Below are 12,155 nucleotides of genomic sequence, written 5' to 3' on the forward strand. Positions count from 1 at the left end.
TTTATTCGAATTTTTTTATTTATAATATTGGTTACTTAAATGCAATGCACAAATCTAATATGATTTAGGTTGATTATCTTTATGCAAGTTATTTATATTTTTTAGGAAAAATAAATTTTTTTTGTTTAAACTTTTTTACAATAATTTTACATAAATATTTATGTAAAATTTAATTTTGAAGTGTGTTATTAATAATTGTAATACTTTATATAAATTAATGTAATATTTGATTTAATTAGCATAAATTGGTATGTTATTTTTTTTATTAAAAGTACTCATAATTTTGTATTTTATACTTTATGTACGAGCTATTTGCCCTTTTACTTAAAATAAACACATAGAAGTATAAATATATAATCAAATTTTTTGTCATTTGTTGTGATTTGTTTGTCATAAACTATATTTTCACAATAATCTACACGCACAATGCAATGTATGATACAAATCAAACAATGTACATAATGTATACAACTATTTAGAGTTAAATGAAATATAACAATAATATAAAATTTATTTCTTAAAATTTTAACTTTATAAAAGATGTAAATATGTCGAAAAATTTAATAATACCGTGTATCGCAAGGGCACTGTCTAGTTATGACTAAATAGCAACATTAGGTTTATTGTAGAATCTTACTATTTTACAACTCGATTCTACCTCTCCGAACGTATCTAATTAGAATCGCGATTTTAACCTTGCACTTAAGTATTTTTTGACATTTAAATTAAAATTAAAATATAAATTATAAGTGATCTATAAATAAACTTTTATTTTACCATTAATTTAGCTTTGTTATAGTCATATAACCTACTATAAATAGAAATTGTGTTATTTTAGACAAACAGCTCATAAGTTATTCTTATTTGTAGTTAATTAAAAAACTAATATTATTGAAAAAATATCAGTAAAAATTTGTATTATTTACATGTACGGATATAAGTTTGGCAAAAGATTTCGATTCAGACAAAATCATGGACTAAATTGGAAAAAGGACACGAAACCAAGCAAGCCCTCTCACCCTTTCTTCCTCTTGCAATTACCAGTGCTACCTCCCCATGAAGATTGCAACGGGTACGACTGATTTTTAAGAAATAGAGAAGAAAAATATGTAAATAAAATGACAAAATAAATTATTTGATGAACTCTTAAAATAAAAATTGTAACTACCATAAAAAAAATTAAGACTGTTACATTTTCTACAAAACCAACTAAAATAAAAAAAAATATTACAAAATCTTAGTAAAATGCTATTAACTCAAAAAAAAAAATAAAAAAATTTTTTTTGGTGTCATATCGTATATGGATTATTTGACAAGACATCAAAAGAGACCATGAAATTGGATTACAACAAAAAAAAAAAAAAAAAAAAAAAAAAATACATGCATCTCGTTTCACTCAAAAAAGTTGTATTTTTCCTAGCAGATATCATGTGAAATTACATAGTTGGAACAAGAGCTGTACATTGACAACCAAAAATATACTTACTATACTATAACATTAACCATTAACCATTAACCACTTAACCACTACCAAGGGAGTAGAACACCAAATTTCTGCAAAATATGAAGGGATTTTGTCATCTTAGCTGCTAATAAATAAATGATGCTGTCTTTTTACCTCATAGAACATGGTGTTCTAAGATCTATGATACGAGACTGACGATATTGATCGGTTGGTGCTTTCTTGTGCACTTCGTCTCCTAACCCTTGCCCCTGTCGTAGAACTGCTACGAGTTTCCTTAGAGGGATCCTGAAGCTGTTCCAATTCTTTAACTATCTCAGTCATCACCGGCCTAAACTTGGGCTCAGTAGACAGGCATCGGAATGCTAGGGAGGCAACTCTGAAGGCTGAATCCAAACTATACTGACCCTCTAGACGGTTGTCCAAGACGCGAAAGATTTTTCTTTTATTTGTTAGGTATGGACGGGCCCATTCGACCAGGTTGTGCTCTCCTGATGGCCGGTTTTTGTCCATTGCCCTTCGACCTGAGAGCATTTCGAGGAGAACCACTCCAAAGCTATAAACATCGCTTCTAGCAGTTAAGTGACCTATGTAGAAGGAAAGCAAATACAAGATCTCATAAGGCTGCGGATCCAAACTTCAAACAAGAACAAGTAAAATACATGACATTGTTATTTAAATATACCTGTCGCTAGATATTCTGGAGCTGCATATCCATAGGTACCCATTACGCGAGTTGACACATGACTTTTATCGCCTGTAGGTCCGTCCTTGGCTAACCCAAAATCGGAAAGTTTAGCAGTGTAGTTCTGTAATTAATAGAGGGATATTAATCATTATCACTGAATAAATTCTAAATGGCAAGCATATAATGTCTTCAAAAGCGTCTAATGAAGTAATAGTCGAGTTTTATAAGAGCAGTTTAGTATTGATAACCACTTACAGAGTCTAAGAGGACATTTGAGGTCTTAAAATCACGATAAATAACTTTCGTTTCTGCACTATGAAGAAAGGCAAGCCCCTTAGCAGCTCCAAGCGCAACCTTCATTCGGAGGTTCCAAGAAAGAGGTTGAAAGTATGAACCTCCTATAGTCACAATCATTTAGAGTGATCAATATGATTTTTCATAGAACAAATTAGCTCATTTTTCAAGTTAAACTAGAGATATAATGGGAAACATACTTCGGAATAGATGATTCTCCAAGCTTCCCCTAGGCATAAACTCGTACACCAGCAGGCGGTGCTCATCTTCCAAGCAATATCCTATCAATTTCACAAGATGAGGATGATACAGCTGCCCAAGGTAATTCACTTCCGCCTAACAAACCATAAACGAAGAAAATATTAGCACGAAAACATCTCTCGAAAGTCGAAAACTAGAAGATCAATGGGCGCTTCCACATATCATTTGTGGTCCAAGCTAATGACAAAAAGGGTATTACAATGGTCTAGATTCCAAGGTTGATACTCTATGATAATTCTTATTATTCAGTACTCCTTCCATTTTTTTTTTCAAATGTCCGATTTGTTTTTTAAACACTATTCATCATTCACTCTAAATTTGTACTTTATTTTTAGTCTATAAGATAAAATATAGTCAAATGAGATCTTAGATGATTCGTCCCAACATAAGGTTTATTAACATCTAAATTTTTATAATTTTTAATTATGCACAATCATAAATATTAAGGGTAGTATTAGTGCATCGGCAAATGTGCTCAAACCAAATGAGACATTTGAAAAGAAAACAAAGGAATTATGCACAATTAGAGATATGCCAATAGCTAACACGATTACGCACGCCAGAGTAACATATAGTGCCTGGATCATAAGATACTCTCTTTATCCCTTTGAGTTTGCTGCGTTTTGCTCAAAAAATTCCCACATATTTGAGTCTAACTTTTACAATGTAAGAATATTCATAATACTCAAACTTAAATGAAACTCACCAACCATTCCCTGTGACCCTGAAAACTTTCAGTATTCAGCCTCTTGACAGCAATAACCATGCCAGTACCAGGTTTAGTGGCAGTGTACGAGTTCTCGTCAATCCATCCCTTGAAGACAGCCCCAAAACCGCCTTCCCCGAGCACACTATCAGGACGGAAGTTTCGGGTGGCTGCTTTGAGATCAGAGAAACTAAAACTTTTCAAATTAGGAGACTGCAAAATTTCACCCTCACTCCTTGGTGTTAAAGGTGCTGATGAGACCTTACTACTTGGGAATCTTGGATCATTTCCATCTGAGCTAACACATTTTGTATTCATGCCTAACAAAGTCAATACACAAACAGATACCCAAATCAGCCAGCCATACCAAAACTTCTATTTAATCAATTGAGAGGAATAAGCATTTTCTGCTAATAAAGATCCCAAATTCCATGTTTTCCCGCATAAATATTCGTTCTGTTTTAAGTCTCCCGAGCTCCAATTTTTCTCATGCCCAAACCATCTCAAAAAAAATTTCTTCTTTACTTTTAAACTCTTTGTTATTCAAGATAAAGCATATTCATAAAGCACATATTAGACATTCACATTTGTTTTGAAGAATTTTAGTACATTAAACATTAATATTTTGTAGATGATTTTTAGAACACAAAATATCTACTACCCAAAATGCAACATTCTAAGTGGGAAAATGCAACTTTATATACCAAAAACAAGCACCAAGAATTTTAGCAATCAAATTTTCAAACAAAATTAGAAAGGACTCAAAACAATTCCAAATTAAGTAAAAAAACAATGAACATAGTAACCTAAAAAACACACTTAACCTAAGAAAAGACACTCAATCATTCACTAAAAGAAACCTAAAAACATCCCAAAATTAAAAAAAAAAAAAATAAATTAAAGGAAGTGTTTTATTACCTGTGTGAGAAGGGCTTTCAGCCTTGATTCTTGCACTAAGACAAATACCCATTTATCCCAATCAAGCTATAATCACTTGCTTCAATGAAAAAGATCCTAACTTTGAAGAAAATTCCTTATCCTTTAAAACCCAACACAGAGAAACAGAACAAAATTACCTGGATCAATGAAAATACATACAATCAGCTGTAAAGGAAAACTTTTGCACTAAAATACATTTATAAATTATTATAAAAGAAATGAAAAAGAAACATCCTAAAAAGTATGAAGCAAATCCAAAAAGATTAGTGGTGAGTGGTGAGCACCTCTCTTATGACTCAAAGTTTTAGTAAGAAAGACTTTAGTGAAGCTTCTTGTTTACACTTTACAAATATTTGGAGAGAAAAAATAAAGAGAGAAAATTTGTTTGATTTATCAGAAAATAAGAAATGTCTATAGCAAAAAAAAAGTGAGAAAAAGATTAGATTTGAGATGGAGGAAGTTGAGAAGCACAAGGTTAATAAATGGCGGGTTGGTCCTTTACAACCCCATCACCTTTTCTCGTACTTCTCTCTCTTCTTGTCGTTCTCTATAGGAGTAGTGTTCAAACTACGGTAGATGTGATACATAAAACACTACATAGTGCTGCACAATTTTATTAAATTTTTCTTTTATGAATTATATTAATTTATATAAAGTATTATAACTATTAATAATATATTTTAATTAAATTTAACAAAAAATATGTAAAATTATTTTATAAAAGTTTAAACGAAAAAAATAATTTTTGTCATGAAAAATATAATTGAGTTACGTAAAAATAGTCACAATCTGAATTATATTATAATTAAACATTGCATTTAAGTAACCAATTGTATAAATAACAAAAAATTCTAATAAAAGTATATTATATTTTAACCATCTCAAAATCAATACACTAAATAATACTTATTTAATAAATAAAATAAAAAAGATTTTATAAATAATTGAAAAAATAATAATAAAATATATGATTTTCTAATATATTAAATGATGTGATAATAAAGTCAAAGATAAAAAAAGTAGTCATAAAAACAATTACATTATCATTGAGTGTTGGAGGGTAAATTTTTGTTGAGGTTGTGACACATAAACAATTTTAAATAGTAATGATGTCAGTAGTGTTTTATTTTAGTAATAATTAGTTATAGATGTCAGCTGTGTTTTATTTTAGTAATAGTTATAGATTTCCCATAAATTACTTTATTGGACAATTTTAATTTATTTTGCTCCCAATAAATATTTCTATTGTTAAATCTTTTATTGTTAATGTATGGTAAATTGATTGGCTAAAATAATTATTGTGATGAATACGGTAATTTTGAACAGCCTTCTTCTAGCACTGTGATCAAAATAAGAGGAATGTGTTCGAATTAATTAATATAACTTATAATCTAATTAATTATTTCAATCCGCTATCAATTACTATCTCTGTTCTCTTTTACCCATTACATCAAGGTTTTACAAAAATTAAAAAAGTTCTAACTTTGTGTTAAAAGGGCCACTATAACTTTTAAGAAAATAGGTGTAAAAATTAATAAGATATGAGTAAGGAAAAAAAGAAGAACAAAATAGACATTTGAATAGTTATGTTTTTGTAATAATAATAATAATAATAATAATAATAATAATAATAATGTATCAAGTAATTTTAAACTAAAAAAAATATATCACAGGAGTAAATATCAACTATCAATGATATGTGAATCGCTCCAAAGTTTTATTACTACTAGGGAATGTTTGGCACGTGGGAATGGGAATGATGAGATTATAGTTGAAACTTAGGATGAGATTTGAACTGAGATTTTGAAAATAAATGTCTCATGTCCTAACTTGGCAAATGATAAAAATAGATAAAGAATTAGATAAAAATTGATTAAATTTATAAAATTGTCCTTGTAGTTCCTATTTTTCTTTACTTTCATTAAGGGCAAAAATGCCTTTTTTATAAACTTACTAAGTTTTATCAAATATTACCCCCCAAGACTTTTTTTTTAAAACTTTCCTTTCCCAAGTCTCAATACATGTCTAAGTGTACATTTGCCAATTCTCATTCCCCTTAAACAAACAAAGAATTTTTTGTAATTTCACCCTAAAATCTCAATCTGCAACCTTAATTTCCTTGTTCCAAACACACCCCTAGTCCTCTTTCTATCAGAAAAGCTACATTTTATGCAAATATATAAAATAAATTTTAGTTGGATGGCTCAAAAGAATAATCAAAGACAATTTAAATTGTATTAGTAAAATTAAAAGAAAAAAAATGTGAAAAAGATTTAAATAAAATGGTGGAGTCATTGCCTCGAATATAAATATAGCAATTTTAGTGGAGGATTCATTTTAAATACAATTTTTGTTTGTAACTAAATTTTTTATTGTTTTGCCATCTTTTTTCATAAATTTTTCAATTTTATCCCTTACTTCTATAAAAAAGCTTTGATTTTTCTTAATTTATAAAACTCAATGCATAACTCTTGTTCAATGGAACACATGGATATACTTTTAAGTATTCTAAATATAGATGTATGTTTTTCAATTAATTTCAGTTTTATTAGGTAAAAGTTAAAATTTAAAATATTTAAAATTAAAAAGTCAAGTCGCACTAAATATGCGACTAGAACTGATAGAGTAGCACAAATTGGCGACTAGACCTAAATCAAGTCATAAGTTTTGTGCGACTTATATTTTATTTTTTTTTAAATTTTTTAGTGGCATATGAATCCATTCATATCATTGATATTATTAATTATATTAGGTACAGTAAAATCAAATATTACGAGTCATTAAGATATTTGCTTGTGAAAGTATTGAAAGAGCACGATGTGATATGTCATATCCATTTTTAGAGCGCCTCATTATGGTCAGCAGATGACACTCGAGGAGTTTCAATAATGTTTGTTAATGACAGTGATAAAGAGTCACTTTTAAAGGTAGTTTTGATATGTAATTGTCTGGAACTCAACTTGTAAAGGGGTTTAAATTAAGTAAATTTTTATTATTAAAATTTAGTTTGTGGATTAATATTTTATTATTATGTGATTTTAAATTTGTGTATTTTTTTGATATCATTGTGATGAAAAAAAAAGAAATTATATAATTCATAATTAGAGGAAAAAAGAAATGAAACTTTTTTTATGTCTTTATTTAGGACCCGAAAAAGATCAAAACGGTAATGTATGGGTGTTACATAGAGTTCACTACCTTGCATGTGTAAGAGTATCATGATGTTGATGAATAAGGTGTAGGCGACCATTAAATTTAAACGTAGTCTCGTTAGCTATGTTTCTATTGGAAATTAAAAATTTAGTTTAGCCAAATAATATTGATTGATATTGAAATAAGTTAAATTTCATTTATTCAATATAAGTGTAACACTCCTTAGTTTTTGACCACTTAAACGAAACCAATTAACATTGCAAAGGATAGAAGAAAATGCCAGTGTTACTAAAAAATAAAAATAAAACAAAACGAAAGTAATATAGACAGCTTGAGGAATAATTTATGATGATTTTCTTAAAAAAGTGAGCTGAAAATTCGACAGCTCTCCTTTAAATATTGGATATGTGAAAGATAAACATGCTCAGAAATATAAAGAAAGTAATAAGAAAATGACATGTCGGCCTTAAATAATCTATCATAGAGGCATGATCCTCGCCGAACTCTATCGACATGCTGAGCATCCATGGACTATGATTTTGAGGTAAAAGCTAAAACATCTTTAAACATACAACCCACTAAAACAAAACAACGGAAGATAAATTATACCAACGAAGGTTTAAAATCCTTTGAAAACAAACAATCCAATATGGTAGGTTATACATAGAGTCCAATCTTCCAAAGTCATTGCAATGATATGAAATACAAGCTCACAACCCTGATATTAAAATACCAGTTAGGCCTGTCTTTGATTTCCCTGCTGCTCAACATCTGATCGAAAGTCAAGTGCATCGTAGCAGGACCATCATAGAAAAAACGATGGTCAATAAAACAAACATGTACACAACAGTAAACTAACAATATGTTATAATAAGCTAACAAAGCAGATGATAACATGATATACCACAATATAAAGGAGATTTTATAAAACTCAAAGTACTAGTCATAACTACTTATTGTAGCTCTTTGCTTTTCAATGAAATTTCTATATTAAAAATAGTAAAGTCTTATGGTTTAATCAACGCACCTAGTAAGCAACATGGGAGATTAAGGACTCTATGCGTGAGAAATATCCACACCTATTTTTAGAGGTTAGTAGGTTACGTGGTCGTAACTTTGTTTTCAAGGATACGATGCGATAGAATTTTGCGCCTTTATATTACAATTGTTGCATTCTCTCCAACGAAACTTTGGGCCCTTAGGATTTATTTAAAGATTATTTTAGTTAACTATAAAATCTTTAATAATCAAAATAAACGTCTATTTTATTATAAATTATAAAATAAATAGTTTTAATATTGATATGTGTAGTATTTTACACTTATTGCCTTTTTTTGTGGTTTATGGGTATGTTTTGTCGCCTTTTATCTTCCTCGAACCTTGATCATAATTTTTATAAGTGGAATATATTAGGTATGATAATGATAATGATGGTGATGGATCTCTTTATTAGGGCTGAACAGGGTTTGGTCTAAACCGTAAACCAAACCGGACCAAACCGTAATTTAAGTATTTGGTCTGGTCTACGGTCTGAATGGTCTGGTCCGGTTTTTTTTTTCTTTTAAACGGTTTACGGTCCGGTCCCGGTTTTTAAATTTGTAGACCAAACCGGACCAATAAACCGTAATAAACTCTAATATTAGGGATTAGGGCAAACATTTTCTTCCTAGTTCTCCTGCTGCCGTAAATTAGAAAAGGCAAAAGCTGCCCAGCATCCTCCTCTCTTCTTCTTCCTCGCATCCTGCCCAGGTTTGAGACGCCATCGACTCTTCTTCTTCCTCGCATCCTGCCCAGTGCCCAGCAGCCCAGGTCTGAGACGCCATCGACTCTTCTTCTTCCTCGCTTCCTTCAACTCTTCAAGCTTCAACCCATCGACGATGCTCTGCTTCTGTGGTTCTTCGAGGCTTCGACGCTCCTCCTCCAATCTTCATTCTCCAATCTCACCATTCACCACGGAATCAAGTGTAGAATCTCGTAATGTAAGTATATTGGTTGATTTTTTGATTTTTTAGGGTTCTTTTTATCAGTTTTTGTTTAAATTCGAATTAGGGTTCTAAATGAAATTTATGTGATTGATTATCAGTTGAAATCTCACCATTTATCAGTTGAATGTTAAATGAAATAATCTCAACTTCCTTCAAAAAGATTGCTTAATCTTCATTCTGTTTATTTGCAGTATTGGAATTTGGAAGAATCAACATTTTGTTGGATTGTTTAATTGGTTATGGACGAATTAGGGTTCTAAATTTATGCATTGAAATTTATGTGATTGATTATGTGAAATTTATGCGATTTAGAGCATTTTGAGAGTAATTTGATTGGAAAAATTGTTAGGGTTTATGTTTAGGGTCTATGTTTGATTGTTTTTGGATATGATTTGCATCTGGGTGTTTGTTTTTGATATTAAATTTCATGTTAATGAATTGAATCATATAACTTGTCACTTGCATTGCATTAGAACATATAACTTCTTTTGATTCAACACTTGTATTTCCTTGTTTGCTCAACAGGCTTATGAGTTGATTATACTGTTCCACTGTCAACTTGGTGTCAATATGGCTTGATTCTTGTTTATTGACAGCATCAGTAGAGAAATATGGCTTGATTCTTGATTCTTGATTCTCACTCAATTAAAAAAATTTCAAAAAAAAAAACCGTAGACCAGACCAGACCAGACCGTTTTTGACTGGTCTGGTCTGGTCTGAAAAATTTCCAGACCGAAATTTCTGGTCTGGTCTGATTTTTCTGTCAAACCAGACCAGACCGGACCGTGTGCAGCCCTACTCTTTATCCATTTAACCAAGAAAATTTTATTTTAATTGGATTGTGCTTTGCTCCTCCGCCATCCATAAGTGAACTTGCATAATGCAAATGGGTCAAACTTTGTGGTCAATTTATTTTCACGAGACTATGGCCAAATAATGAATTACAAAATAAGGTAAGATTTTTGCCATTATATTGATGTGGTTGTGCATATGGTTGTTTATGTGGTTTTCATTTATAGTTTTATAATATCAACTAGAAAAAATGATTTATCAAAAATAATTATCTTTGAATTTGTCTTGGAATCATAGTTAGAAATAGGTCAAATATCTCAACTCAATAATATTGTCCATAAGATGTAGAACACCATTTGTAAAATTGTAACTGTGCTTTGGCTAAAATATTGCAAGTGTTAATATTCTGGAATACAAATAGTTGACATACATTTTTTATTAGGTGTAAATTTTTACTTTTTTAGACTTATTTCATTAGTTGGATCTAACTGAACCGAAAAAAATATATTTGACTCAACTTAGCTTTGAGGTCACTCTTCCTACGGGCCCACCAGAACTATGATATTAGTTCAAAAATCATTAGTCAATTTACTAAATTAAAACAAAATACTTAACTAGCACTCAAGAAAGTTTAACTTATATATATTTCTCTAATTTTTTACAGATAAACATTTTTAAATTTTCTTTTATTTATTTTGAATGTAAAATAAAAATATTATTGTTGGGTCAAAATATACGAAAGATTGAATAAAACTTCTCAAAGTAAGCTTTGAAAAATTTTAATCTGCGTCTAAGGTTAGGTTTGTTTGTTGTTACTAACAATGAACAAGAGAAAAAAATTACTTTGTTTGCAAAAAATCAAAAACATGTTTGTTCACTGTTAGTAACAGCGAACAAACATATTTTCATTTTTTTGTCCCTTCCAATGATATTGGCTCCTTTTTGTTCGCTAATAGTAACAACGAACAAAGAATTTTGATTTTTCAAACCAACTTTTTTGTTCGCTGTTAGTAATAGCGAACATATCTAATCTTAGGCTCGGATACAAAAATACGTATTTTGGGAATTAAAATTTTCCGAATCATATTTTGGAAATTTTTTTGATAATAAGCTTATTTTTTTTCAATATATCATATACATACCTTATCCAATAACACTAGATGTTGAATCAAGAAATGCAAGAGATCCCAAAATGAATATCATTAAAGTAAAAATAAGATGAATACTCATTTTATGGTGACCATATGCCATAATTATGTACCATCGATAAATTTTACATTAGCAAAATATTTTGTTTATACTAATATAATCTGAAAATAAACACTTAACAAAATTTGCAATTTATGGTTAGTTCTTTTCATTGATTAAGAAGTATATGACACATTAACATTTATCACTAATTATAATATATAAGGATTTGTCTCTATTATTTTACCAAATATCAATTAAAAATTATAATCGATCTTCATAAAGTGAACCTATTTTTAACATTTTGCCTAGAAAATTATCAAGGACAACCCTCCAAGAAACATCTTCTAACAATTTCAAGCCCTCTTATAAGTCTTATACATATCTTTAAATATCATTTTAGCTTTACAAATTAATATTTTATATTAGTAATTTTGCTTTAGATTCGATTTGAATTAATATTGCTTTTGTTTTCATTTGATGTTTTTATTTTTTTATGTTTTCTTTAAATTTTTGATAGTTTAATTTGTCATTCAGTTAAAAAATCTTTCAGTTTATATCACATTTTTTTGAACATAATTAATAAAAATCACCCTAATTTTAATATTTGTAATGCTTATAGTCCCACGCATATTTGTCATTAACATTCATTAACATTATATTAACAGTTTTATAATACTTGTAGTC

The 12,155-nt window shown here is 29.5% G+C and overlaps 1 protein-coding gene across 2 annotated transcripts; it reads right to left on the reverse strand.

Moving 5' to 3' along the window:
* Nucleotides 1-848: 848 nt before the first annotated feature.
* LOC130826830 (probable serine/threonine-protein kinase PBL10) lies at nucleotides 849-4,911 on the reverse strand. 2 transcript variants are annotated; one of them, XM_057692423.1, is made up of 8 exons: nucleotides 4,635-4,911; nucleotides 4,330-4,487; nucleotides 3,412-3,731; nucleotides 2,645-2,780; nucleotides 2,406-2,548; nucleotides 2,148-2,271; nucleotides 1,619-2,049; nucleotides 849-1,078 (listed from the first exon to the last, which is right to left on the reverse strand). In XM_057692423.1, the coding sequence occupies exons 2-7, from the start codon at nucleotides 4,379-4,381 to the stop codon at nucleotides 1,637-1,639; spliced, it is 1,188 nt and encodes a 395-aa protein (XP_057548406.1). In that variant the 5' UTR covers nucleotides 4,382-4,487; nucleotides 4,635-4,911; the 3' UTR covers nucleotides 849-1,078; nucleotides 1,619-1,636. The 2 variants fall into 2 exon arrangements, with proteins under 2 accessions (XP_057548406.1, XP_057548405.1); XM_057692422.1 differs by lacking the exon at nucleotides 849-1,078 and having other exon boundaries at nucleotides 1,227-2,049.
* Between the last annotated feature and the right edge of the window lie 7,244 nt (nucleotides 4,912-12,155).

This window comes from Amaranthus tricolor, chromosome 11 (genome assembly GCF_026212465.1).
Source record: "Amaranthus tricolor cultivar Red isolate AtriRed21 chromosome 11, ASM2621246v1, whole genome shotgun sequence".
In the NCBI taxonomy this organism is placed as follows: Eukaryota; Viridiplantae; Streptophyta; class Magnoliopsida; order Caryophyllales; family Amaranthaceae; genus Amaranthus; species Amaranthus tricolor.